The 27,617-nt window shown below is 34.3% G+C and overlaps 17 protein-coding genes and 4 pseudogenes across 21 annotated transcripts, besides 3 other annotated features; 8 read left to right on the top strand and 13 right to left on the bottom strand.

Moving 5' to 3' along the window:
- Positions 1 to 24,316: part of a mobile genetic element that runs on past the window's edge.
- On the top strand, positions 277 to 706 carry TVAGG3_0415790 (protein of unknown function, DUF4106 family; the record flags this gene model as incomplete). Its single annotated transcript, XM_051233256.1, has 1 exon — positions 277 to 706. A coding segment is annotated over one exon (430 nt), but the record flags the coding sequence as incomplete, so codon positions are not given.
- On the top strand, positions 818 to 2,112 carry TVAGG3_0415780 (annotated as a pseudogene). The gene has a single exon. A coding segment is annotated over exon 1 (1,295 nt).
- TVAGG3_0415770 (protein of unknown function, DUF4106 family) lies at positions 3,230 to 3,475 on the top strand (the record flags this gene model as incomplete). Its single annotated transcript, XM_051233255.1, has 1 exon — positions 3,230 to 3,475. The coding sequence occupies one exon, from the start codon at positions 3,230 to 3,232 to the stop codon at positions 3,473 to 3,475; it is 246 nt and encodes an 81-aa protein (XP_051102985.1).
- Positions 5,491 to 5,909, top strand: TVAGG3_0415760 (protein of unknown function, DUF4106 family; the record flags this gene model as incomplete). The annotated part of the gene is made up of 1 exon (XM_051233254.1): positions 5,491 to 5,909. A coding segment is annotated over one exon (419 nt), but the record flags the coding sequence as incomplete, so codon positions are not given.
- TVAGG3_0415750 lies at positions 8,130 to 8,547 on the top strand (annotated as a pseudogene). Its single transcript has one exon. A coding segment is annotated over exon 1 (418 nt).
- Positions 8,685 to 9,014, bottom strand: TVAGG3_0415740 (annotated as a pseudogene). The gene has a single exon. A coding segment is annotated over exon 1 (330 nt).
- TVAGG3_0415730 lies at positions 9,230 to 9,921 on the top strand (annotated as a pseudogene). Its single transcript has one exon. A coding segment is annotated over exon 1 (692 nt).
- TVAGG3_0415720 (KilA, N-terminal/APSES-type HTH, DNA-binding family) lies at positions 9,937 to 10,776 on the bottom strand (the record flags this gene model as incomplete). Its single annotated transcript, XM_051233253.1, has 1 exon — positions 9,937 to 10,776. The coding sequence occupies one exon, from the start codon at positions 10,774 to 10,776 to the stop codon at positions 9,937 to 9,939; it is 840 nt and encodes a 279-aa protein (XP_051102983.1).
- On the bottom strand, positions 12,072 to 12,629 carry TVAGG3_0415710 (organellar and viral DNA polymerase type B; the record flags this gene model as incomplete). Its single annotated transcript, XM_051233252.1, has 1 exon — positions 12,072 to 12,629. One exon carries the CDS (start codon positions 12,627 to 12,629, stop codon positions 12,072 to 12,074), a length of 558 nt encoding a protein of 185 aa, XP_051102982.1.
- TVAGG3_0415700 (uncharacterized protein) lies at positions 13,160 to 13,564 on the bottom strand (the record flags this gene model as incomplete). Its single annotated transcript, XM_051233251.1, has 1 exon — positions 13,160 to 13,564. A coding segment is annotated over one exon (405 nt), but the record flags the coding sequence as incomplete, so codon positions are not given.
- Positions 14,212 to 14,424, bottom strand: TVAGG3_0415690 (uncharacterized protein; the record flags this gene model as incomplete). The annotated part of the gene is made up of 1 exon (XM_001294560.1): positions 14,212 to 14,424. One exon carries the CDS (start codon positions 14,422 to 14,424, stop codon positions 14,212 to 14,214), a length of 213 nt encoding a protein of 70 aa, XP_001294561.1.
- On the bottom strand, positions 14,992 to 15,852 carry TVAGG3_0415680 (uncharacterized protein; the record flags this gene model as incomplete). Its single annotated transcript, XM_051233250.1, has 1 exon — positions 14,992 to 15,852. One exon carries the CDS (start codon positions 15,850 to 15,852, stop codon positions 14,992 to 14,994), a length of 861 nt encoding a protein of 286 aa, XP_051102980.1.
- Positions 15,924 to 18,062, bottom strand: TVAGG3_0415670 (DNA/RNA polymerases family; the record flags this gene model as incomplete). The annotated part of the gene is made up of 1 exon (XM_051233249.1): positions 15,924 to 18,062. One exon carries the CDS (start codon positions 18,060 to 18,062, stop codon positions 15,924 to 15,926), a length of 2,139 nt encoding a protein of 712 aa, XP_051102979.1.
- TVAGG3_0415660 (phage tail repeat-like family) lies at positions 18,109 to 18,693 on the bottom strand (the record flags this gene model as incomplete). The annotated part of the gene is made up of 1 exon (XM_051233248.1): positions 18,109 to 18,693. The coding sequence occupies one exon, from the start codon at positions 18,691 to 18,693 to the stop codon at positions 18,109 to 18,111; it is 585 nt and encodes a 194-aa protein (XP_051102978.1).
- TVAGG3_0415650 (uncharacterized protein) lies at positions 18,736 to 18,864 on the bottom strand (the record flags this gene model as incomplete). Its single annotated transcript, XM_051233247.1, has 1 exon — positions 18,736 to 18,864. A coding segment is annotated over one exon (129 nt), but the record flags the coding sequence as incomplete, so codon positions are not given.
- TVAGG3_0415640 (uncharacterized protein) lies at positions 18,884 to 19,285 on the bottom strand (the record flags this gene model as incomplete). Its single annotated transcript, XM_051233246.1, has 1 exon — positions 18,884 to 19,285. One exon carries the CDS (start codon positions 19,283 to 19,285, stop codon positions 18,884 to 18,886), a length of 402 nt encoding a protein of 133 aa, XP_051102976.1.
- Positions 21,602 to 22,450, top strand: TVAGG3_0415630 (uncharacterized protein; the record flags this gene model as incomplete). Its single annotated transcript, XM_001312456.2, has 1 exon — positions 21,602 to 22,450. One exon carries the CDS (start codon positions 21,602 to 21,604, stop codon positions 22,448 to 22,450), a length of 849 nt encoding a protein of 282 aa, XP_001312457.2.
- Positions 22,455 to 22,688, bottom strand: TVAGG3_0415620 (serine threonine-protein phosphatase family; the record flags this gene model as incomplete). The annotated part of the gene is made up of 1 exon (XM_001312455.1): positions 22,455 to 22,688. The coding sequence occupies one exon, from the start codon at positions 22,686 to 22,688 to the stop codon at positions 22,455 to 22,457; it is 234 nt and encodes a 77-aa protein (XP_001312456.1).
- Positions 22,706 to 23,068, bottom strand: TVAGG3_0415610 (uncharacterized protein; the record flags this gene model as incomplete). The annotated part of the gene is made up of 1 exon (XM_001312454.1): positions 22,706 to 23,068. One exon carries the CDS (start codon positions 23,066 to 23,068, stop codon positions 22,706 to 22,708), a length of 363 nt encoding a protein of 120 aa, XP_001312455.1.
- Positions 23,208 to 24,026, bottom strand: TVAGG3_0415600 (phage tail repeat-like family; the record flags this gene model as incomplete). The annotated part of the gene is made up of 1 exon (XM_051233245.1): positions 23,208 to 24,026. The coding sequence occupies one exon, from the start codon at positions 24,024 to 24,026 to the stop codon at positions 23,208 to 23,210; it is 819 nt and encodes a 272-aa protein (XP_051102975.1).
- Positions 24,317 to 24,973: 657 nt separating the features above from the next.
- Positions 24,974 to 24,996: a mobile genetic element.
- Positions 24,997 to 27,617: part of a mobile genetic element that runs on past the window's edge.
- TVAGG3_0415570 (MULE transposase domain-containing protein) lies at positions 26,037 to 27,377 on the top strand (the record flags this gene model as incomplete). Its single annotated transcript, XM_001312453.2, has 1 exon — positions 26,037 to 27,377. The coding sequence occupies one exon, from the start codon at positions 26,037 to 26,039 to the stop codon at positions 27,375 to 27,377; it is 1,341 nt and encodes a 446-aa protein (XP_001312454.2).

The following is a 27,617-nucleotide window of genomic DNA, read 5'->3' as shown; positions in this document are numbered from 1 at the left end:
CTTCGTAAATGTTTTGTCAAGACTTCTTCGTAAATGTTTTGTCAAGACTTCTTCGTAAAATCAGACAAAAATAATGTTTAGGGTAGAAGGTTAGATATAACCTCTTTTCTAACCTCTTTTCTACCCTCTTGAATTTGTCAAGATTTCTTCGTCATAGGCACGGAGATAGGACGGTTATTTTACAAAACTGACAACACTTTGACCGAGTATTTTTTGTGCTGAACAAAAAGTGTCATATAAACATCTGTCAAAAACCGCTTTTTAACTTCACTTAAAATGCCACGTAAGCTACGTAAGAATATACGTAAGAGGAAGAGAGCATTGAAACATCCAATAGTAAAACTGACACCACAACAACAGTTGCAACAACAAATGATGAATGACCCCACTATGTTGCAACAAATGTCAAGCAACCCTATGCTTTTAAACCGAGTTATTGGTGCACAGAGTGGAGGTTTAAGAGCGGCACTTTTAGCGAAAATGGCAGGCTATGGTGGAGCTGCAGACGGAACAGCTTATAACCCTCAAAGTCAAATGAATTTGAGTTCACTCAAAAATCAAATAACAGATGTCAAAAAGTCAAACATAGACATACAGAAACAAATAAGTGAAAACGAAAAGAAACTAGAATATGACAGACACACAAAGAAACTCAATGAGTTAAACGTAGAGAAAAAGAAGAAAGAAGAACAACTGAAAGAACTAAGTACAGAGGAATATGCGAAAAAAGTGTCAGAAAAAGCAGCAGAAGTAGCAAAAATGGAACAAGATGTCATAAATTTGAAAAACCATACTACTCAATATAAAATACTGAAAGATGAAGAGATAAAACAAAAAGCCCTGAAGACATATATGGATAGCGATGAGTATAAAAAGGAAGTTGAAGCAAATGTAAAGGCAGAAAAACTTTTACAGTTGCAAAACCAAACCGTACAGTATGAAAACTTAGCGCAAGAAAGTAAAAATAACGACGCAGCCATGCAAAAGGCAATGAAAAGCGCAGAATATATAAAAGCTAACAATGACTGGTTAGATGCCCAAGCCAACGCTAAAGCAGCCCAACTCATAGGGTCAATAAGGACAAAAATACAAGCGGATGAAGACAGTTCAAATGAAGCTTTAACGAATGCTGACTTTAAGAACGCCTTCGAAGCTCTTCATAGTAAGGTGAAACAAGTGAACGACTTCTCATCTGGAAAGAAACTGAAGTCTGAAGGTTTCGACAAAGAGTTAAGAGAAGTAGCACAAAATATGACGAAAATAACAGATGCAGCAACTAGACAGGCAGTTCAAAGTGCCTATGACGCCGTTAGAGCAACTGTTGTGAAAAGTCAAGAAAAAGAGTTACAACAGACCAAAACAGACCTAGTAAATGCTTTCTTAAAAACGAAAAGTCAGGTAGGACATTACGCTGCAGATGGAACATATGTGCCAGCTGGTGGAACTTATATACCACCAAACCCTCCAAGAGAAGCACCTGCACCAGGACTACCTAGAACATTTACATCGTCACATGGACACAGACACAGGCATGCACAACAACCAGCACAACAACCACCTCCACAACCAGCACAACAACCAACACAACAACCAGCACAGCAACCAACAGTTCAAAACCCTGCACAACAACAACCACAAACAGAGCAAGGACATAAAAGAAGTAGAGAACAAGGAAACCAAGAATTCTTAAAAATGCTTAAAGAAGAGTGTGGTTTCCCAGATACTGTTGACTTTAGTGACAGATATAAAGAAGCTATTAGAAAGTTCAAGGATGGAAATACTGACCCGAACCTATTTAGCTTTATGGCTCAGCACCAAAACGGATATAATCTCAAACCTGGAAAATACAAGCTCGCTAAGGATATGATTTAATAGCATATCATCCAAATGACATGGATGAATTTACTCCGAGATATTTGATGTCAGAGCTAAATGACAATTCAACTTTCGTCATGAAACGCGTAAAAAATAGAGACGGAACGAAAGAACAAAAGCTTATGAATGCGGATGACGTAGATAGGGAAATTGTTGAAAACGGTCTCGGAATATATGAAATGCCAGCAGATGAGGTACAAGAAACTCCACAGGAAGAAGTTCAGATACAACCAGACATGGAAGAAATAGTTCAGCAACAACAGCTAGAAGAGCCTGAAGGAAACGAACAAGTCCTTCCTTTGGAAACTAACTTCACAGAACTAGATGAAGATTTGGAACAGCCGAAAAATCTTGACCCTCAACAAGAGTATGCGGAGAATATGGAATATTTCCAAGAGTCTAAAAAAAATTCGGCTGACATAGTAGAAGAATATCGAAAAATGTTTGCCGACATACAAAAGACTCCAACATCAGATGAAAATATCCAGCATAGAATGGAAGAACTGAAAAAAAATGTACACAAATACAACAACCCTTTTTACTTACGAGCATTTAACGTTCAATCTTCGGATGAACTCGGTGAAAATAAAAGGTTAAATTTCAAGAAAACATATAGAAATGAAACATTGTTTAAAGTTCATTCAGAACCTAACCAAGATGGAAACAAACCTACTTTTGTTTCTGCAGACGATGGAACTACAATGAGATGGGTCATAAAGCTAATCCGGATAGGTGGTTCATAAACTTACAACCACAATTCCAAGAAGTTGTAGACGCAATGGAAGTCAATGGTGAACCAGATATAGCTGGTATTTTCAGCGCGGCTTTAATGCCATTGAAAGATATGAAAGATGCAGATATTTTGGACCAGTATGAAATGAACATGGCTGATGGAAATATAACACCTGACGTTCTAGAACATTTATCTCAAAGAACTACACAGAACCATAAAGATGGTATATTTGGTGAAGAGTTTAGAAAGAAAGTTAGGGAGAGAGAAGGAAGAGAACCTATTGTACATGACCTTGCAAACGAAAGTTTACAAAATGTCATAAAAACTTACTTTGCAGACGATGAATCGAGAAGGGATGAATATTTAAGAAAACTCAAATGGACAGTACCAAATGAAATGTTAGTATTGAAAAACATGTTCCTTGACAAAATAAAACCAACTACAGAAATAAACGACGCAAGACTGAAAGATTGGGTAAAAGCTTTCCCATTCACAAAAGATATAGTTGGTAACATGGAAAGAAAACCAGAATGGCTACAAAAACATATATTTGGAAACGAGCTTATTCCATATGGACAGGCACTGTTTGAAGCGCTTGAACCGGAAACTCAGGAAAGAGTCATGCAAACAATACGCGAAGACTCAAATACAGACTATGACAAACTCTTTCTAGGATATAGGTTACCTGAGATGGGCGACCAGAGCCAAAAGGCAAAAAGGACATGGGAAATTTGCAACATACTAGATGAACATAATGCAAAGATGCAACAACTTCAAGCAGAGGGCAATGAAGGAAAAAGAAGAGTTAAAAACTCAGTCAGGAAGAAAGTAAAGCTTGGTCGGAGTGGGTTCTATTATGACATATAAATCCAACTATTCTATATTTTTACTCATATGAAATGTACGCCGCTCAGAATATAACGCCAACAGTTTTGGATGCCATGAATGGAAATGTTTCCGAATGGTATAACGAATGCGACAATGCCATTAGAAGGTCAGAAATAGTTCCTGGAACTTACGAATATACAACTGCTGTTTCTTATGGAAACGTAGGTGAGTTTGGAGAAGGTTCTTCAACAACAGTAGATATTGCTTGCGACAGGTTTCATATAATTTCTATTGACAACTCTTTCTTATACGTGGAACAAGACATTGAAATAAAACCTTCTGCAAGTTGTCTGACAAGAAAGGTTGCAATGGAATTTTCTATGTCGGATACCAATATGCTCCAGAAGTTTTCATGGGATATAAGATATATTCTAACTCTGACTTAGTTCAAACAGTAACATGGGCAAACTATGAATGGTTCGCTTTGAGAAACTCAGTACAACCACAAGCTAGAGAACAAACAGACCAGTATGCCACCATTGAGAAAATAAGAAGACTTGACCCTAACGTTCCAGGAGTTTATGTTAACCTTTCTGGACAAACTGCAGCAGCAGTAACCAAAGTAAAACTGAAACTTAGAGTTCCTTTGTCATCTTTCCTCATCTTCAGGTTTTTAAGATACTTGCCAAACTGGGCAGGAAAAATTTCTATCGAACTTACTCCAAGCAAAAATAACTTAGTCATTGCACCAACACAAGACCCATTCACTCTTACAGAAGTAGTGGGAACAAATAAAATGTCATTCGCCGACTTTTGCAAAAAACAAGTTGACTTAGACTTTGGTTTCTCAAACCTCAACACTGAAGTAAACTATTATTTCAATGCTGCTGGAGATGCTTGGGACCCAGTTAAGTTCACATGCGAAAAATTTGAATGCAAGAGAATAGAAAGCAGACTTGCAGTCTATATGTTGGACCCAGATATTTCAAATGCTTTAGCTGCCAAATATATTGCAGTTCCACTTATGTTCCCTATACACCAAATATCTGTCAAAGACTTTGCAGGTGAAGTTGGAAACCAAAGTGCTGACCCAGGTGCAAGAACAGATATTGCCTTAACAACTGCAATGAAACATGCAGATACTATGTTTGTACTGTTCAGACGAACTATAAATGACTATTCTTGTTTCTACAACCCTGGTATTAAATATCATATAAACATAGATGGCAAATATTATCCAAGAGAAGAATATTCTACAGTTGAGGATATGAGGTCATACAACTTGACATTAGATGCTATGAACTTTAACAACAACTTCACAACAACCATAAACCCTGAAATGCAAAGTTCTATTATGCCATATGTGAAAGTATGGACTCATACAGGAGGTCAAAAAACTCAATATACAAATGGAGACCGTTCAAACTTTTGGCTTGGCATTCCATTTGCTGACTCAGAAGACTTTATGGGTGGTATTTCAACTGTTGGTACTGTACAAATACAATATACTGGTGACAGAGACGGTCCAGATGAATTGAGAGCAAAGAAGTTTACAAAACCAATAGCACTTTTCACGGAAGATGCTCTTTTGAAGATTCGTTCGATGAAACCTGCTGGGGCTCCTCAGATTGGCATAACGACAGCTTCCATCGAGCAGATTTTGGCAGCAGGTCAGTAAGTTGTTCTTGAACTGACTTCTCTCCGTCAAATATTGACAGTACGCCAGTTTTGACATAATATTGTAAGATAAACTTTCCTTTAGAAATATCTGTAAGTTTTGTTGTTATATTTTTGTCAACGTCAAGAACTTTCACCATTTCAGTTATACCAACTTTCTTTGCTTTATGAAAATATTTTGGTTCAGCAAAGACTGCTATTCTATAACATTTTCCATTGTTTGTATAAAGAACTATTCTGTCAATGTATTTGTATTGTTTGTGTGTGTAAACTTTGTTCTGCTTCAATTCGAAGAGATACTCAAATACGTCCATCTTTTTATTCTAAGTAAAATGTCATTTCCGAAAAATAGAAGCGTAAGTGTTTCAAAAGGTTTAATGGCGGTGGCAGATGTGAAGTTAAATTCACCAACTCAAACAAACAGTCAAAGTGTTGTTGTCAATGTCAAAGAAAGAGATGTTGAAGTGGGGAAACCATACGAAGACGAAGATGGTATAACAATTGTTCCTGTAAAAGAACAACCAACATACCCTGAAGTTAGCAGAGACTTAAGTTCTGTTGCAGATATTCGAAACGACTACCAACAACTGAAAAACAAACTTCAAACTCAGGAGAAGATTTGTCAAGCTTTAGGTATAATGTTAAACTTGGTCGAACACAACCCTGTAAAAGTGAACTCATATGTCATTGCACCTCATGAAGTTTTGAAAGAACTATTGAAACTTTTGACAGAGGCAGACGATATAAACATCAAAGAAATAGAACCCGACGTTAGTTGCTGTGGTGTTTCATATAATGTCATTGACAAGATATACGTTATGAAAGGAGGTGAAACGTTGAACTTAAAATATAGTTTCCCAGACGTTATAAAAATATTTGACGACCACAACATTTCATTAAAATTTATTTGCTAAGTAAAATGGCAGAAGACATAGTGGTTTATACTATTACGACTAAAAACCCTGAGTCATATAATTCTATAACAACAAACTTACAAAGTCCTCAAGGACGATATTGTAAACTAACTTTAAACACAATGACGACTAAAGCCTGTTTTGCTCTTTTGACACCAGAAGATTTTATTGTTGTGAATGGTAAAAAATACTCCTTTGAAGATACTTACTCAGATATACCACCAACAGGTTTTGTTGACTTATTTAATACTTTAAGGACGAGTGTAACATGTGCTGCAACTAGAGCAGGTTTCATTATGTTTGGATGTCCGACTGAGTTTACTATAAACAATATGAGCTATAATACAAAACTTATATCTGGTTTTTACTACCAACAGTTTCCTATAACAGGAAAAGGTGTCATACAAGGAATGTCTGTTCCATTGACTTTAAGCACACCTATTTTATATATTGTTTCAAACTTAGGTTCAAAGTGTTATTCGAATGTCGACAGAAACTATTATGACCAAAAGATACTTATGCGTATAAACAATACTTTCTCTGCTGGTTTGCCTATTGTTCATTCGAATGCAGAGTTTTCAGCTTTAGTAAACTCAAACACTTTAGCAAACATAAACTTAACCTTAGTTGACGCAAACTTTGTTCCTGTAAAACTTTTATGTCCTATGTATTTGTCAATGACGGCAGAAAGTTTCGAATTGGAAGATGCAACTGGTGAAAGTATTGTATTACAAGAACAACTTCAACAACAAATAGCTCAAGAACAACAAATGCAACAAATGGAACAACAAAGTCAAGAATAAAAAAATAATATTTTTTTTATTTTTATAAAAATGTACAGAATAGATGTTTCAGATTTTTATGACTTCCAAGCATTCAGAAATATGTGTTTTAGAGACTATAACAAAGCAGTCGAGAATTTGAAACGTTTAGTCATTTATGTTGACTCTGCCCCAGAATGTTATGTTATGAAAGAATGGGATGTTGTCTTTAACAAACCAAGAGCAACAATAGTGTCTGAACAAGAATGTAGACAGAAACTTAAGAAAATAAAAGTTGTACAAGTTGGCATGAAGATGTTAGATGCTTGGGATATCTTATTGTCAAAGTTAGAAGATTTTTCAGTTCGAGGTATAAAGTTTTATACACCTTCTCCAAACTTCTATTCTATCTTCACTGGATATAAATACGAACAAGTAGAATGGAAAGAAAATATTATAGAAGCTTGGTTAGACCATGTCAAAGAAATTATATGCAATGGAAACGAAAGAGTCTATGAGTATATCTTATGTTGGTTTGCAAACATCTTACAACATCCAAGTGCTAAAAATGAAACTGCTCTCATTATAATTGGAAAGCAAGGAACTGGTAAGAACACATTCTTTACAGATATTTTGTGCAAACTGTTAGAAGGTTATTCGAATCCGAATATGACAAACTTAGAAAACATCTGTGGCAAGTTTAACTCCTCAATAGAGAATATGAAACTTATAGTTTGCAATGAACTTCAAAGTATAGATACAACAAAAGTTTTGAACTCAGATGCTTTGAAGAGTCTTATAACAGACAAAGTTGGAGTTGTTGAAAGAAAATATAAAGACCAAAGAGTTTGTGAAAATGTTGCAAACTTCATTATGGTTTCAAACAATTCTGTTCCGATGAAATTAGAAAGTTCTGACAGAAGATATGTAGTTGTCAGAACGTCAGATTCTCATATGCAAGATACAGAATATTTTGACGACTTAGCAGAAACTTTGACATCTGACTTTTACAACCACTTGTTCTCATATTTTATGACATTAGATATTTCTAAGTTCAATCCAAGACAAATTCCACATACCGAAGAGAGACAAACATTGTTAGAAGCAAACAAGAGTGTATATGAACTGTTCATAGATGAAACTGACTTTGAGTGTTTAGATGAAAGGTCATTGTACGATTCGTATAAACAATATTGTCAAGAATATGGTTATATGACAGCGTCTAAACGAACATTCTTGGCAAATGTCAAAAGTCTTTTAGACGTACAGAATGGTGTATATACAAAGAAAAATTTTTATGAGTAAATTTTAAAAAAAATATTTTTTTATCCGATAGAAAAGATGGCAAAATTCATCTCAGTAAACAAGTACATGTCAGGACTTAAAGAAGAACTAGACCCATTCACATATTTGAATGTTTACTCTACCATTTTGAAAAGTCTTCATTCAGCAAAGTTTGGAACATCGAACCAGTTAAGTTTGCTATTGTGACTAAAAATGGTGCGAAATTTGAAGACTTAGACATAGAAGGTTTTTAGCAGTCAAAGAAAATTTTGACAGAAGGTTCTCAAACCTTAAAGAAGGCAAAGCATACAAACTTGTTATACCTTATGAACCAAAGAAAGCAGACGACTATGAATATTATGAGTCTAAGATAGTTGAAGTTCAAGGTAAATTGGGTAAAAAGATTTTAGAGTCTAAGCCAGTGTTTGCCCCTAAAGAGGAAGAGAACATTGACATTGACCCAGAAATGTTCTAAAAATAAAATTTTATTTTACATGTCAAATTTCTTTTTCTCTGGAACTGGTTCAGGTTCTTTCTTCTCTTCTTCTACTTTCTTTTCTTTCTTTTCTTTCTTCTTCTTTTCTGGTGGAGTTATGTCAAATTTGGCGCAACCATATTTATGTAAAAGTTCTTTGTCCTTTAATAGCTCATCTATTCTGTTTTCTATTCATCTTCAAGAACAGCGCATGTGTCTTCTTTGCATTCTAAGAAGTTTTGTTGGACTTCATCTCTCCAATCGGCGTCATCTCTGTCAACAAGTCTGTCATTGACAAACTTAAAGACTTCTCTGCCTAATGTTTTATGGTTCTTGTCATATTCCCAGAAACAGAACTTTAGAACAAATTCCCCTTTCTTGTTTACACTATGTAAGATTTTATGGTCGACAGATGTTTTGCTGTCGAAAAGCTTGTCTCGAATATAGATAGCGAAATCGCTAGACATTTTCTAAAAGATAAAAATTTTAATTTTTCTAAAAATATGTTAGAAAAAAAGTTTGCTGACATTGACAAGAAATTTGAGAATGTTTTAAATAAGAACAAGAGGAAGTTAGAAAATGCTCAGATAAAGCCTATACATGACAAGTTCTTATTTGCTCAGAATGGTATAACAGGTCTAATTGCACCACCTGGGTCGGGTAAGACTTTCACTTATCTTAAATGGCTGCACAACAACAAGAACTAGATGAGAAGAACCCATTCTATGAGTTGGTTGTTATTTGTAGTACTTCTGGTCAATTTGACCAAACCGTCAATTCGTTCAAAGATATTATAAAGAAGTCTAAGTTAGTATGTATAAAAGACTCTGAGTTGTTAGATTGGATAAAGAAGTACCAAAGAAGAGTTTTGAAGTATAATGCTATAAATGAGTATATAAATTCTAAGTTTAAAGAACCTAATGAGGAAATGCAGAGAATATTAGAGAAGAAACACTTCAGAAACAAACAGAAAGAGATAGAATACATTTCGAAGAAATTGCAATCTTACGATTGGAAGACTTACCCTCATAGATGTCTTCTTATCTTAGATGACTTTGCTTCTCATCCTTTGCTTAAGAATAGAGAACAAGATATGTGTCGAATTCTTAAGAAGCTCAGACACTTTAACATCTCAGTCGTAATATGTGTACAGACAGCAAAGAGTTTAAGTAAGGATGTTAAAAGAATACTTACTGACATTGTACTTTTCCCCGGATTGTCCGAAGACGATTTCATGGAACTTATGAAAGAGTCCATGGCAGGTAAGTTTGACAGACATGAACTATGGAGAAGTACAAAGTCATACAAGACCCTCATACTTCTTTCAGAATTCATATCTACGCGAACAAAGTTCAAATTGTAAAAAGTCAATAAAAATAAATGGTTCATTTACTCTGCTTGTTTGAAGTTGTCAAAATACTCTGTTATTTTTTCCTTTAACAATGGCAAATCTTCTTTGAAGGTAAGAATTGTACAACCTTTAATATCATAGTGTGTTTGAGGTAACGTATCTTGAACTATTTGTTTCACATCTTCATTCGGTGTCATTGAAATCGGTAAGTTTTCGCGATAGAACCAATTTCTGTCAGATTTGTAAATCTTAGCAAGGTCGTAAAAGCTTTTGTTGTTTCTTCTGACTAAATGCAACATAACCATATCTCTGTCTTCTTCATTTTCCATCTCTTCAGTATAAATCATATACTTATAGTTCTTTTCCTTACCTTTTGGTACCGAACGTGGTATTCTTTTCTGAATGCTTTTGTCTTTTGCTTCAAGCTTGTTCTCTAGCTCTTCACGTTCTTGTCTATGAATTTCGTCAAGAAGTCTGTAAATATTCCAAGCGTAACGAGGTGAAGCCCACATTGCAACAGCATTTACAAGAAGTCTATGTACATAATATCCTCTCAAACCGTTTGGCAATTTTTCACGATTTTCATAGAGTTTTGGCGACTGGGGTTTCTTCCCTACTCGCTGTTCTTCACTGTTTTCAGAAAAAAGTATGTCTCGCTGTGCTTCGCTCAAAAGTTCTTGTGTGCTTTGGTTCCTAAACCAGTCTTTAGGAAGCTTAGTATCTGGAGCAAAACATGCTGTCAAAATACTTTGCATTTGGTACATATCGTCTTTGACCGAACGAATGAGACGGAGTTGTTTGTTAAACTGAACCCACTCATATTCTTCATTTATAGCTTCATGGACTATAACTGTTGTTGTGTTCTCTGTTGTTGACATATCTGTCCTTACATACAAAATAAAAAAATAAAAAAAATAAAATTAACTTTATTTTCTGACTTTCACAAAAGACCAAAAATAAACGCTTTACATGTATTTTTCAGCAACTTTGTCAAATAATTTTATAGCTTTATCTATCTCATCTACTTCAAACGTTTCTTTACCTTTTATGGGAGCACCATACATTTTCTCAAACTTTTCAAGTAGTTCTGTTTCTGCAGCTCTCATATCGTTAACGAACACAACCTTGACTCTATTGACTGTACTGTCATATCTTTGAGTTATATTATATGTTCTTCCTATCTTATATCTTTTTGTATTGAAGTCCTTCGGTTTCTGAACGATGTAAAGTAAGCCTTCACTGCAACGTTCTGAGTCGAACGAACCATATGTTATGAAGTTATATCCAACAACTGGGTCAATCCATAACAAAACTATTGTATATGAGACTTTTGTCGATGAGATATGCTGTAGTTCCACAGAATCTTACCGATATCATAAGCTCAGGATTTCTTGTCAAAATTTTCTGAGTTGAAGCAATTCCAACCCAATGCCATGTTTTCTTTCCAGATGGAGATATAATGTCTGACAAAGAATATTTGTTGTATTTCTTTGAGTATCTTACGTTTAAATCACCTATTCTAACCAATTTGGTGTCATTGTCTATCTTTCTAACTGTTTCAAACTCAATGTTTAACATTTCTGTTCTTACATACAAAATAAAAAAAAAATAAAAAAATAAAACTAACTTTATTTTTTCTATCTTAAGGAAATTCATGAAATTTGGTCATTTTTCAGTAAAAATAATGTTTAGGGTAGATGGGTAGATCTAACCTGATATCTACCCTCTTTTCTACCCTCTTGAATTTTCATGATTTCTTCGTAAATGTTTTGTCAAGACTTCTTCGTAAATGTTTTGTCAAGACTTCTTCGTAAATGTTTTCTCACCTCTTGAATTTTCATGATTTCTTCGTAAATGTTTTGTCACCTCTTGAATTTTCATGATTTCTTCGTAAATGTTTTGTCACCTCTTGAATTTTCATGATTTCTTCGTAAATGTTTTCTCACCTCTTGAATTTTCATGATTTCTTCGTAAATGTTTTGTCAAGATTTCTTCGTAAATGTTTTCTCACCTCTTGAATTTTCATGATTTCTTCGTAAATGTTTTGTCAAGATTTCTTCGTAAATGTTTTGTCAAGACTTCTTCGTAATGAGCGTAAATCAGACAAAAATAATGTTTAGGGTAGATGGGTAGATCTAACCTGATATCTACCCTCTTTTCTACCCCAGTTATTTTATAAGCGTTTTACATGGTAAACATTGTGAATTCGTGAAATTCTAAACAATTTCGTAGCTTCTATTTCTTCTGTCAGTACATCGAATGTTTTAACAATGCCGAAGGTTTCTTTATATTTCTTCTTGACATCTGAAAGAAGGAAATCGTCAGCTGTTGGATAGTTTTTGTTTAGAAATGTCAACATGTCCATTTTATCTTCTGCTGGTTTCTCTGCCTCCCTCTTTAAGTCAGCATAGTCGTTTCGCATACGTTCTATCTCTTTGACGGAGTAGTTATATTTCCTCATTGCTGCTTTACATTTAGAACATTGTGGGTTCATTTTTGCGTTATATTCTGAAACCTTACCTGCTAGTATGACTAAGGCGTCAATTGCTCTCTTTAACTCAAAAGTTGCGGGTTTTATCTGTTCATTCCATATCTTACCTCTTCTATCTTTATCTCTTATCTGCCATACACATTCAGCAACTAACGAAACAAAGTTGTCGTAGGTCTTAAACTCCCCAGATTTGTATATGTCAGAGATGTTCTTATATACCATATCGCAATCTTTGTCCATGACTTTGTGGTTGCAATGAAATCCAAGAAACTCATAGTTAACCTTTCGTATGAACTTCTTTATTTCTACTGAGTCAGTTGCTTTGACTTCTATTTCATCGAATTCTGGAATAGTAAGCTTTTGTTGTTGGATTTCAGGAAGTTTAGGTAGATGGTCAATAATATCCTGCATTTCATAAAGATATTCTTCATCTGTTTCATCTTTTGCAGTGCAATCTAAATCTCCTTGGAGAAGTTCTTGCTTTATCTTCTGGATTTCTGTTTCGAAAGTATATGAAGAAGGAATGAAGCTTTTCATCTCTACTAACATTGAAGTTGGGTTCATGACTAACGAGTTTGGTGCTGTTGTTGCTAACATGTTCTTACAATAAAAATAAAAAATATTTTTTTAAAAAAAACTAACTTTATTTTTTATTTCGGGAAAATTCATGAAAATTCAAGAGGGTAGAAAAGAGGTTAGAAAAGAGGTTAGATATACCCATCTACCCTAAACATTATTTTTGCTGAATTCAATAAAAATAAATGGTTCATTTACTCACAATATTTTTTTACAAAACGACCCCAAACTTTTAACTTCTTTTCTGCAGCTTCAAATGCTATCTTAGCGAGTTCATATTCTCTAAATTCTCTCTTTAAATCTTCTTGTTCCCATTGGTCTAGTTCGTATGGAGAGTCTCTATAACCATAACATATCTCACGTTCATGTTCTAATTGTTTTCCGCACATTTTTCTAACTTCTTGTTCGAACAAAGGTTTAGCATTTTCTACTGTATCTTCAAGTTCTTCTTCATCTAACTTCTCATGAACTTTCTTGTCTATGGAGTCCATAATTTTTCCAACTGCTATGCAATATTTTGGAGAAGCCCACATTGCTATATAGTTTATAAGTCTTGGGTCTACATACGTTCCTCTAACCTGTTTGATTTCATCAGGAATTCCTGCATGAATTTTGTATAAAAAGCAACCGGAAGAATTCTGGCGGTTGCTATATTCTTCACAAAATGCCTTATAATACTCTTCCCAGGACTTATTTTCCAACAACTTTCTAAAGTCTTTCCTAAACTGCTGACACATATTTGTTGCATTTATATAACCATCCTTGTCTCTACGTAAGACTTCAATACCGTTATAAGTGCCTTTTGTGAATGTTTCGCCATTATATTTGTTCGTGAACGTTTTTGCTTCGAATGACATATCTGTCCTTACATACAAAATAAAAAAAAATAAAAAAATAAAACTAACTTTATTTTTTTATTTCGGGAAAATTCATGAAAATTCAAGAGGGTAGAAAACAGGTTAGAAAACAGGTTAGATATACCCTTCTACCCTAAACATTATTTTTGGGTCCTTTACACTCATTACGAAGAAGTCATGACAAAACATTTACGAAGAAGTCATGAAAATTCAAGAGGGTAGAAAACAGGTTAGAAAAGAGGTTAGATATACCCATCTACCCTAAACATTATTTTTGGGTCCTTTACACTCATTACGAAGAAGTCATGACAAAACATTTACGAAGAAGTCATGAAAATTCAAGAGGTTAGAAAAGAGGTTAGAAAAGAGGTTAGATATACCCATCTACCCTAAACATTATTTTTGTCTGAATTTAGCAACAACTTTCTCTCAATTGGAGCTGTAGCATACTCTTTGCGTAAGCGGTTCAGACCTTCTTCGATTTGTATTGGAATTGGTAGTAATTTGGATTGAGATTGGAATTGCTGGAACTGAGGTGCAGGGGCTGGTGCTTTAGGTTCCTCTGGATTGAGATTGGACTCGGTTGGTGGGACGTGGGACATTCGTTGGTGGCTTAACCGTCGGACCACAACGATAAAAATCTCTGCTCCTAGCAGTACTGCTACTGACAGTAGCAGTACTTTTACTGACAGTAGCAGTACTTTTACTGACAGTAGCAGTACTTTATCGTCGAAAACCCTCTCAAATTTTCCTTTTTACTGCTCGTAGCAGTACTTTTACTGCTCCTAGCAGTACTGCTACTGACAGTAGCAGTACTTTTTCTGACAGTAGCAGTACTTTTACTGACAGTAGCAGTACTTTTACTGACAGTAGCAGTACTTTTACTGACAGTAGCAGAGATTTTTATCGTCCAACTTTACAAATGTAAACTTATATCGTTCTATTTTCTTCACTAGGGTCTAACACCAAAGTAACCTATGTACATGAAATTTCACTGCATAAAAGGAAAAAACCTGCGCGAATCGGGATTTGAACCGAGGTCTTCGACGCCTTTAACGAGGTAGCCCATACCACTGAGCTATGAGCCGCTTACATATTCACAAAAATAAATTGTTTTCATGAGTTTTCTACGATGTTAGAAAAAATGTTATTTTCTAATATCTTCACATTCAATACTTTTTCAGCACTTTTCCGTAGTTGTATATGAAAGACAATTCGAGATAAAAGTCATAGTACAATGGTATTATATGTTGCACACCATTTGTTGTGAACCAAACTTGAAAGTCAGAGAAACTGTTACTAGGTGGTTCGTAGAATTTAGAAGCAAAGTCATAAAAGTCCTTACCGATACACAGAAAACTATTGTTGCTTGAACTGAAATTTGCATGACACATAACATTTTGAGGGTCAAACACGTTTCTATAAACTGTCAAATCTGTTGGTGGGCGTATAAATTTAAACGGACCGTCAGGTGGTAATGGTTCGTTCTGGTTTAGTAACCGAAGAAATTGTGCCCAAGAACGTTTGTCTACTTCCCAAAATAAAAACTGTGTATCTCTTGGAGGGTTATTTTCAATCCTTTGAAATGAAACTGTGGAGTTCATCTTGTCATATTCTAGTTTCAGATAGTATGTTCCATTTAGTAAAGAATCGTATTTTTCTTGAAATTCCCAGTAGTATTTGTTTATTTGAGTTTGAAAGTCATTTAGAGTTTTTTCAAGACTTTCGTCTGAACGAATTGTAAAGATTCTCATTTCATCAAATTTGTCTATTAGACCATTAGGACCTCTATACTGACCATGAAAATATACTGCAAACATAAAAGCGTTAGTTCTATTTGAAAACAAAACTCTTCTAAATCCTATTGCCTTTGCATCTGAAGGACTTTGAAGCCAACGAATTGGATAGTCAAACCTGTAAGTACGGGATGAAATTTCTTCATCTGATATTGTCCTACCAGCATTTGTAAAGATATAGTCTAACGGTTTTGTATCTGCTCCTTTTGTTCTTTGTTTTTCAACCTGAAACATTTAATATATGTAAAAATATACTGTTTTAAAAAATGTTTTACTTCATGCAATGTTTTACTTCATGCAATGTTTTACTTCATGCAATGTTTAACTATTTCACCATCTTCTTTAACAGCCCAGTACTTTCGCTTGGAGAGAACATGAACTTCAGAAAATACCTTATCTAGCTTAAAACAGCCCATCTTTTCACCGACCATGCCCATTTCAATGAGTTTGTTGTATCCTTCTTCGTTCGTCATGAGTGCGTCAATGTTCTCATAGTAAACCACAATTTTGGATTTGACCTCGGAGAAAAATTTGTTGTAGTTGTCAAGGACTGCCTTTGCGAACTGAGGGTAAGACCAATGTTCGACAATAGGTTTTAATGTGGTTACTAAGCCACTTTGACCTTGAGTGAATTCGTACTTCAAAACAAAAGGAGAAAACCTTTCAACAAAGTTGTCGACCTTCTCATAATGTTTACTCTTCATCTCTTGAGGTTTCTTAATGGAATATCCCCATGTCGAATTCATAAGCAATTTGAGTGTCATTGCAAGTTTGGGGTTTGAAGCTTTCCTAATATCATACAGTTGTTGTATGACTTTTCCAACTGTATAGTTCCTTCCCGGGAACTCACCATCTTCGTTTGGAATTCCAGTCGGGATATATTGGACGAACCTCATGTACGCAGCGTTAAGGTCGACATAGTATATCTTTTCATCTGAGTCGAACTTATCGCATCCAATGGGTCCAGTTTGTGGAAATTCAAGTGAGTCTCTTATCTTCTGAGAAACTTCTCCTGTTATCTCATAAACATCGTCGAAGCAACCTGTTTCATATAAAATTTTCTGACCTAACTCAGATGCTCTCCAATACAATTTGACGTCAATTGGATGTCTCAATGGAAGTTTGTTTATAGCATCTTGAAGTTCTTGCAACCTCATTGGAAGTTCTTCTGGTTCAGGTTGGTATCCGAACAATCCAACCCCTTGTGGAATTGTGTACTTCTTTTGTACTAGAACTTTGTCTGGAACAACTTTTGGTCTTGCTAACAATGAAAAGTTTGTTTCGTCTTTTGGTACAAAAGTTTCTGTCAGCTTGTCATCTGGAATTGGTTCCAACAAACCTTTCTCGAAAAGAATGTTAACAGCTCTGACAATGTTACACTTACCTTTTCCGAACAATGGGTTTGTAAGACTTTCGTTCAACATGAAGTGGTTGTGGACAATTGCAATCTTCAACCATGGTAAATTGAACTCAACAACATAGTCGTCATGTGAAGAACCTTTAGCTGTAGGTATGTTGACTCGGATATTGACATTTGCCAACGGTGCAATTTTTGCCAATTGACCTCTGAGAATGTACCTTGTCTTCACACATGACTCAAGATACTTCATCTTCTCTTCTGAAACAAGACCAGAGTTCCTGAGACATGTAAGAATACAAGGTTCATTGACAATTGTTTCAATTGAATTGTAAATTCCATACCTTGTCAAGTCAATGTCAGACTTATTTATGAACGGGAAGTATCCAGCATGTTGTCTGACTGCTTGAGGGTTAGGTTGGTACCATTCGAACTTGACACTTGCAATTCCTTCAATTGCATTCAAAATGTCTGAGTCGGAGTCAAACATTTGTTCTCTCTTTGTAGTCTTGAAAGCGTCAAGAAGTTGTGCGGCTGTTGTGACATTGCCATGTGCATAGTAAATGTGACCGTCCAAATCTGTTATGGTTAGTCTGAGATTGTATCCTTTCTTATTTCCGTCTTGTATGGCAGCAAGTACACCCATGAAGCCTTCTTTGTTCTTTCCTTCGTCAAAGTTTACTGTAAAGGTTCGACCAGATGTAATTTGACTTCTAACTTCACGGTACTTTTCATATGCATATCTTGTTCTTTCCATGGGAGCATGTGCGTCTTCACCTTTTCCTTTTTTCCTTCTCAAAGGATGCAATTGTTCGTCATGTTTCCAATAGAATCTGGCAAAGCCGTCGTGTCCTTCAACTTGCGGTTCAGAAACATCGAAAGGCATGTCCATAAGACGTTCTTCTTCTAACCTCTCTAGTCTGTTTGGATAATTTGCGCGTGCTGTTTCCAATTCCATTTCGTAGCGAAGACCAGACAATTTGTCATAGACTTTTATGGGTCTTCCCTTCCTATATTTAAAATTCTTCGAAACTTTCCAACCATATCTTTCTAACTCTGCTTTTATTCTAGCAGATTTTCTATCCATTCTATACGGGGGCATTTCTATAAAAATAAAAAAAATGTTTTTTTCTTTACTTTACATAACCGCCTGCTGCCATAAGTCTTTGACGCCAACCCATACCAGCTAATGAAGGTTGACTTGGTTTAGTTTCCAAACTAAACTTTGGTTTTGGTTTATCTTCAGTTTTTGGTTTTTCTTCTTCTATCGGTTTTTCGTCACTTTTCGGTTCATCTGACTTTACCTCACTTGCAGGTTTAGTTGTGTCGTCAACATCTTCATAAATATCATATGCCATTTGTTTTTGTTTTCCTTTCAACTTTTTGTGTTTGTTGTAAAGTTTAGAATATTTCGACTCTAAGTCAATGAGATGTTCTATAATGAACTGTTGGTCAGTGAAGTAAACTTTTCCATCTGTTGTCTCGAAAATTCCTTCCGACTTCAATATTTTATTTGTGAGGGTCTGTTTCTTTTTTGAGATACTAGCCGTTCCATTTCTATGAAAAGTGACTTTATAGTTAGGGTTTGTATTTCCAGACCTGGCACTTTCTATTATTGAATTTTTCTCTTCATCTGTAAGTTCTTTGACAGGTTTTGACAATGGTTCTGAACTTTTTGTTTGTGGTGTCAAATCTACCGTTTCAACTTCTTCGGTCATTTCATCTCAGTAAAAAATTTTAGTTTGGTTTGTTTTCAACTGTTGTTGAGGTTTTTTAAGTCGGTCTAAAACTTCCTGAGGTATAGGAAGAACTTGACAAACACGTGGTGTAACTGCTGGAAGCCGACAAATCCATCTTGAACTTATTTGTCTCAATGCTGCATTGTTCATTTCATCTCAATAAAAAACTTTACATTCCCCACGTTTGAGGCGGTTGAGGTTGGTTATTGTTTACCCACTGTTGTGCATGGTTATATCCTCTGTTAAAGAATCTTTCACCTTGGTCCATATAGTGTCCTGCTTGGTTATAGTAGTCATTTGCTTTGTTATAATAGTTTCCTGCTTGTCTTCCTACATTGTCCATCCATCCTTGAACTTTTCCTCTTGTTTCAGGATTTGGAATAAGATTTGTTGCATCTCGTGCTACATCCCAACCTTTCTGTACAGTTTGTATAATAGGTTGTGCTTTCTCTTTCAGTATACCTAATGTACTCAAAATCTTCCTTCCAACTCCAAATACACCTCTGGCTATTGTTCCCACTGCGGGTAAAAATCTAGATGCGACTCCTGCTAATGCGCCAAATAAACCCATTTCTTATAGGATAAAAATGACGAATCCAAACAAGGACCCCTATGTTTCTAAAGCGACAAAGAAAGCACTCATGGTAAAAATCTTTAGTTCAACACCAAATGCTTGGTTTATGGATATCTTGGAAAACATTCCGAGAGTTAGAACAGATGGACCACCATACTGGCTAATATTTGTCGGTCAAAACACAAGATACTGTGAAGCCATACCATTATGGTCCAAAAATATTTTAGATGTGAAAACTGCTTTGACAATATTCGTTGACAAATACCATCCAACAAAACTGACATCTGACTGTGAAAGTTCTTTCAAATCAGATGATGTAAAAAACTATCTGCGTTCAAAAAATGTAAACCAATATTTCATTGTCGACCAAAACCATTCTGCTCTTGGTGTCATTGACAGTTGTATAAAAATCTTAAGAGACTTAAACCAACCACAAGGTGGTGAAGCAAATGAAATGTCATATGACGACAAGTATAGACACTTCTCCATGGCAAAGATGAGACAAGTTTTAAATATTTACAATAGCCGTAAACAAAAAGGTTTGGGAAACCACTCCCCCGAAGAAATGAAAAACAACCCTGACTTAGAGAAAGACTTTATATTTAATAATTTAGTCAAAAGAGACAAACAAGAAAGAATGCCGGGCTTCAAACTTAAGAAAGGTGACAAAGTAAAAATAGAAATACCTAAACGCGACCCATATGAAAATACTATTGACTATGACAACAATGGGAACCCGACAGGTACTCACATTCGTGTTCGTAAAAATAGAAGAAAGTATACAAGAGAATATTATGAAGTTTTAGGCAAACATGGCAAAATGTACACACTGCAAGCAGAAGATAAAACTACTATTGTCAGACCTCGTTTCAAACTTGTCAAAGTTCAAGGTGGTATACTTTCAAAGACAGTTCCTAACAAATATAAGACAACTCCTGACGAATATGCTAAAGAAGTTGAAAATGACGACTAAGCATTTCTATACCATGCGTAAACTGTCATGTAAGGTGGCATGTAGTCTTTACTTTGTCCCGTTGTTTGCGTATATCCCGAAACGCGATGTGTATGGTTTCCATCTCCCTGAGTGTTACCCCAGAAACAATTTATAGCAAACTGAACGTCGTCTTTAACATCATATCCTTTACCTTTTTTCATTGCTGACCAATCCCAAAATTTATGCTTATGCCAACCTGCTTGAGATGTACTTAAATCTATGTAGTGACTGTGTGCAGGTAAATTTTCACCTGAAATCGTTTTACTTCCACCTGTTTCCTTTGAAGAGTTTGCACAATACAAAAACCTGTCGACTATTTGAGTCCAAGTTCCAAAACCCAGAACTGTTTCTGGATTTGTTGAGTTCATTGACGTATAAATAGAGCCTATAGGATATAATGTTTGAAGTATTTCTGTCTTTAATGTTTGAAGCTCTGTTTTGTCTGCTTTCTTGTCATATAAATCTTGAGCAGTGAATTTAATATTATGTTCATCCTTCATGACATAAACATCTTTACATCTAATGTTTTTCATCGTCGTTATGTCGTCATCCGATGTTAAACCTTGTGGAAAGTTAGGAGGTTTACAATATAATGCATCCCCACCAGTTTCTTCAACCGTTCCTTCAATATTTTCTATACCAACAGTTGCGAAGAAATCGTGTGTATGTCCAACGTCACTTTTCCTGTTTAAGGTTTCTTGTAAGTTTGTAATATTTGCAATGGTATGTGTATGGTTCTTATCCGCTTTAAGGTCTAAACATCCTGAAACCCACCCTGTATCGGCTTTAGTTTTTAAAATCTTTGTTGTCCGTTCATTATACCATTCAACCCTTTCTTTAATTTCATTGTCTTTTTCATCCACATATTCCTTATCTGCCTTCTTCACTAACCCACTAGCCACATATGCTAACTCATCGTCAACATACTCTTTGTCAGCTTTCTTTTCAACATCTGCTTTCGTTGCATATGTTGCATCTGCTCTGTCATGTTCTTCTTGAACTTTTTCAATGACATATTCTTTGTCAGCTTTGTTGTCAATATCTGCTTTCAAAAGAAGTTCAGATATAGGTTTCTCGTTTAAAGTTCCTTTTGTTGGATTTATACAGACAGTATGGTTCTTATTGTCTTGAAACAGAAACTCATCTGTCATTGGGTTTAATGTCAGTTTTAAGTTTCCTTCTTTCAATGACTCAGATATCTTAGAATAGTTTGAAAAGTTTGTTGTGTTCTTATTTAGAGCTTGCATAATGAGTTGTCGGTTGTGTTGTATTTCTCTCATAGACGCTGTTTCATTTGACATTTTTATTCTAGATAAAATATGCTTCCAATAGAAAAAGAAAATTCAAGAGTTGCTACAACTAAACCATTAGATGAACTTTTTACTAATGTCGGTCAAAAGTTTGAGACAGAGACCGTAAAGCATGAAGGCTATCGTTTTGACTACCCATTAAGATGGCTAAGAGACCCATCTGTCACAAAAGCTATTGGCTTTCGTAGAATGAAGTTTGTGTCTGTAGAAGATAAAAGTTTTCCATTTATTGTAAGGTTTCATATAGATTATATATCTGAAGGGAAACGAAAAATGTGGGAAGAAATTGAGCTAATACAAGTTGACCTTTCATCTTCTCTACAGACTGCGTTAAAAAATATAGAAGATAAAATAAATTCATGTTATGCAAAATATGCTGATGAATATGCAAATACCGAGAGCACACTTTATGTGAGAATTGTATATGACAAACAAAATTCACAAGTGTCATTTCAAATCTACGAAGACAATCCAAAGAAAGACGAACAAATATATACAGAATTCACTGCAATGTCATGGTATTATTTGCAAAGAATGTTAAATCAGAAAGTCGAACTTCCTTTAGCAAATATTTACAGTCGATATGCAAGAGATGAACCATATTTATTTAAAGATGTTTTCGACCCAGCTGCTATTATTGTTCATGCTTCATTTTCTGGCGCCCAAAACTCTTTCTTATGCTTGGCAAATGACTTTTACGAAAAACCTACAAAGTTATACGAACCACCAAGTGGAAGTATTTCAGACTTTCAAGTATGGTTTACTACAGATGGAAGAAAAAGAATAATTCCATTATACCATGCGTTTTACTTAGAACTTAGTTTCATATACAACTACTATCGAACAATAAAAATATAATTTTTTAATATACCGGTTGTGGTTGCCAACTTGACTGTGGTGCAGGTTCAGGCTGTTGTATAACAGGAGCTTGCTCTTCTGGTTCAGGGTCTTTAGGTATAATACCAACGAACTGACCTACTCTTTTACCAATATTTTTGACACCGTTCCATACTCCTCTTCCGACAGATTTTATTCCATTCCATATACCTCTTCCAACATTTCGAAAGAAGTTTCCTATCTTACTGAAGAAACCCATTTACTACGTGTAAAAATCTAATGTCCGCCTAGTCTCTTACGTTTCCTGTTGAGTTCCATAGCATTCTTTAACTGGAGCTCATACATTCTGTTTCTCCTCTGGTAGAAAACATATTCTGGGTCAACTCCTGTGTTCGCGTCATCTGCATAAAGTTGTTTATATCCCACTTCAGGGTTTGTATAAAACTCTTTCCATCTCATATTTGCATACCATGGTGGCAAACCTAACGCAGCGTCATTTGACATGGCAGTTTGCATTTGTACATCTGTTGGCACTTGACCATAGTTTGCCATTGCAGTTTGTATTCTAACTTCATTTGGAATATTCTCTGGGTTTGGTTGTCCAGGTTGCTGTGCATTTGCTAAGTTCTGTGCGTCCATTTAATATTAGATAAAAATATCTCTTACGAGTACATATGCTGAACATTTGCAGGCATTGGTTCATCTTCATATTCTCTGTACTTTTCTGCCACGTCAAATAAATAAATGACACAATGGAAAAAACCTAAAACAAGTAGTCCTATTTCAAACCACATTTACTTACTAATAAAATTTCTTTGTTATGACACTTTCTCCAGTTTATAGGACCTCTCTCATATTCTATCTTGTCATATATAAACTCATAGTCATGTATGTCCTCTAACCATCTCATAACGGTTTCCAAACCACTTTTATCGGATGTAAAGTAAAAGCATGGATGGTTATGTAAAACGTCTAAAGTTTCTAAAGAGTCTCTCAAAGTCCAGTCTACTTGGTATTGAAAATCCCATGTGTTATAGAACGGCGGGTCCACTATAAAGAAAACATTTTCCTTGTCTTTATATTTTTCATACAACTCTGTCCAATGACATCTCACAAACTCTATACCCTCAATATATTTTTCTATGTTCTCTTTGAAAACATTTGTATAGTTAAGATATAAAACTTTTGACATAAGTGTTTCAATGTCATGAACTCTTATAGCACCACTATATAATAGTCTAGCAGATATACTATTCCAGTCTATATATTCTGCTTTTTTCAAAACCTCTCTGACAGTATTTTTCTTATCTAATGGTATACGTTCCATCTTACCTATAGGTATCTTTTCTTTCAACTCACTCAATATTTTGTTTGTGTCTGGTATATGTTTGAGACGGTTCATATAGTTGTCGAAGTCATTGCATATAATCTTTGAGTCAGGAAATACAGTATGGCACAAATGGGATATATAGAAACTTCCACCGAACAAATCTACAAATGTTAGACCATTCGGTAGTTTCTTAAGTTCTCTCAATATAATATCTTTACATTTACTCTTATTTCCAAAGAACGGTAACGGAGGTTTTGTAAAATTCATTTATATATAATAATAAAAATGTTTTTTCCTGAAAAGTGACAGAAAAGTGACAAAACATGAAAACATATATAATTTGTGAAAAGCGACACATTATATAATGTTTTCGACCCAGAAGAAGGCTTCTTCCCAGAAGCAATGGAGGAAGAAGAAGAGTCCTCCGAATTCACACCAGAAGACTAACAATTTTCCGAATAAAAACTTCATTTATACTAAACATCTTCGGGGCTAGAGGGCACGAAGTGCCTGGAAGCCCCACTACCTTTTTTTTTTTTTTTTTTTTTTTTTTTTTTTTCATGTATCAGTATTGCTAATTAGATATACATTTTTGATGTTCGAATCATTTATCCTCATTATATTTTTATCTCAGCAAAAATTATATATTTTTCATGTGATTTGCATGCATATATTAAAGTATTTGGTATGTTGTTAATACTGGACTATTTAATGATTTGTTTTGGAATAAAAAATTATTCCTGCACTTCTTTGATTTGCGTAGTGAAAGAAATTACCCTATTTTATTCCATTAGACATGCAAAGTTTTGTATTTGATGTCTGCTTTTAGTTAAAATACAATATTGGAAATCTTCAAACAAATCTTATTAAACTATGAAGATGATTATTGAAAGAAAAATTACCACAATGGAATATTTCCTTCTATAGCAATTTGTATAATTCAATCAGTCACTGTTTTGAAGTTAATCATTAATTTCACATCAGCAATTTTAAGCAAACTCCAACTGATTTCTGGTTCATTGTAACCATTTTCACTCATTACCACATAAGTATTTAAATTTTTAATACCCCATGGATATTCAAATCAATTGTAATACTCAAATTAAGTCATTTGAATTACTAACACATTCAACCGATGTCTTTTTAAACTTCAAAACAATAGACAAAAATTCAATAATGAAGTCAATCTGTGTTTTTTAATTCCAGTATTTTTTTTAAGGGTGCACTTACCACTTTCGAGTAGGGGTAATTTTAGCTAAAAGTGACACGCCTGTAAAAGTGACACACTCGTGAAGGGTGTGATTACCGATCGGTAATTTCGACAGTTTAGAATTTAAAATTTTTTATGGAACTGTTGCGAGTTTCATAAAGAATTTAAGGAATATAAGCAAAGATTTGAATCAAAATCTTAGACCTAAGCCGATCGCTTCGCTCGCGGCTTTCTTTATTATTTTAAATTTGCATATTTCCATCAAAAGTTCATAAGGTAAAAAATTTCGTTTATATTATTGCAAAATAAAATCTTCATTATCAAAATAATATTAAATGATAATATAATATAATTTATAAACAACTATTATTTAATAAAGTTTAATTGCCAAGGTTCATCTAATTTTTTGATTTTTAATGTTTTATGAATTTTATTTATCATGTATATATCTAATGAAGATTATATATGTAGAAGATAAGTACCTTCATATGTACGTAAAAATTAATGAAATTTATTTTGAATGTAGAACCGAGCAATTTTCAGATTTTGTGCTTTTTTTGAATTTTCTCGATACCAGATAAGTTGTGTTGGCTAAATAATATATGGATACAATGTGTCTTATAGATGAATATATGCACAAAGTTTAAGAGGCCATTTTCTTTCAGAAACCGAGATTTGTGAATTTTTTCAAATTTTGTGCTTTTTTTGATATTGAAATTTCATTTCATTTTTTTGATGCATATCGATGCACCATGCGAACTTAAAGAAAGGCTATCTTATATAGATGCTATGAAAGCTGTCATTGATAACGAATGCCATGCAGGTTGTCCATATCAATTAAAAAAAAATCCAAATTTAGGGGGAACAAAATTAAAATTCAGGTGCAGTGCAGATAAATGTGAAGCATGTATCTCATTTCTAAAGGATGATGAAGAATATATCCTAACAGAATATAATGGAACACATAATCACAATCAAATCAAAGATAAGACAAAGAAATACCACACATTATCACAATGCTATCGTCGGGTACTTATTAATTTTATAAAACAGGGGGTGATCCGAAAATGGCTCAAATTGAATGCGACAAAAAACTTGATCTGGATGATCCACTTAACAGGCCATCTTTTTTGAATGCATCTTCAGATCAAATGAAAACAATTCAGGAAAAAGGAAATAAAAAGATCAAAGGTATTCAAAAGTACGATGATAATCAATTCAAGTCAACTCAATTATTTAAGGGTATCAAAGAACAAGAGTCACCAAAAGATTTAATTTATTTCGATGTCGATAATTACAACAAACCAAAGAAATTAATCTTTTATTATGCTTCTTTCAAATTTCTGGACATAATCAAAATTGTGAAAGAGCATTTTATTGATGCAACCCATTCATTACTTGAATTTAAAATGTTGTTTTACATGATATCAGCCAAATTTCCAAATACACATGCATTCCCAATTTTTCAATTTGTCGTTTATCCAAACACTTCAGAAAATATTGCATTCTGTCTCAAGGCATTTTTTAACTGGGCAAAAGTAAAACCAAAATATTTTATGTCAGATTGTGCACAAGAAATCGAAAATGCGATTATCAACTCTTTTCCAGAAGTTATCCTTCATTGGTGTGCAGTTCATGTAATGAGGGCGTTCAGAAAAAATTTGAAAGATTATGCATTTGAGAGTTCAGACAAATTGATATTAGATACAAAAATGAACTATCTTGCATACGGCAGAAATGGCAAGAAAGAATGGATTGAACCAACGTTCAAAAAAATTCTGGAAATAGCCGAAAAATTCCCAGAATTTTCAAAATACATACAAAATCAATGGATATCAAACCAAGAAAGATGGACAGCCGCTGAAAGAGATGAAAATTTAGCTCTCACAAATAACATTTCAGAATCGATTAACAAAAAAATTAAATATTACTACTTTGGCGGAACAATTTTCATGAGATTTGATCGATTTGTGATGAAATTAATCGATTTTATCGTTCCTTCATTTTATTACAGAATTTCTCAAGATATAAGGCTCAGAGACAAAATTCCAAATCCGTTGCCATCTGAAAAAAAGCCAAAAAAGTCTACAATCAGACTGGATACAGAAAAATGTATAATGCTCACTGATAAAATTAAATCGTTAATAGTTAACTCATCAGCAAACTTAAATACGCTTCAATTGGGTTTAGATGACCTACTTGATAAAGTTGTCAAGGCAGCAAAGGTTCAAAAACGAATGACCCAGTATTTTTCGAAATTAAGTATCCCAATGGAAATCAAGCTTAGTATTCTCACGCAAATTACAGAATTTGGATGCAATACCCCTCAATTCATTGTTGAGAATGCCAAGTCTTTTCAAGATAAAATTATTACAGATTTCCACCTTCAAATTTATACAACATTATAAAAATTTATGAATAAAAACTTGATATAAAATAACATTTTTATTTTTACTAAGAAAAAAAAAGGTTTTTGATAATAAATTTATTTTATTTCGAAAAAGTAGCAATAATCGTAAAAGGGTATTGATAGGCTTGCTAAAGTAACTAATTTTAGCTGTCAAATACTTTTGTATTTTGAAGTAAATTAGTATAAATTTGATATTATTTTAACTCCCTTTGAAAACCTCAATTTTCCATACAGAGGG

Source organism: Trichomonas vaginalis, chromosome V (assembly GCF_026262505.1).
Source record: "Trichomonas vaginalis G3 chromosome V, whole genome shotgun sequence".
NCBI classification, from domain to species: Eukaryota; Parabasalia; order Trichomonadida; family Trichomonadidae; genus Trichomonas; species Trichomonas vaginalis.
This window is presented reverse-complemented; position numbering and strand designations above follow the sequence as displayed.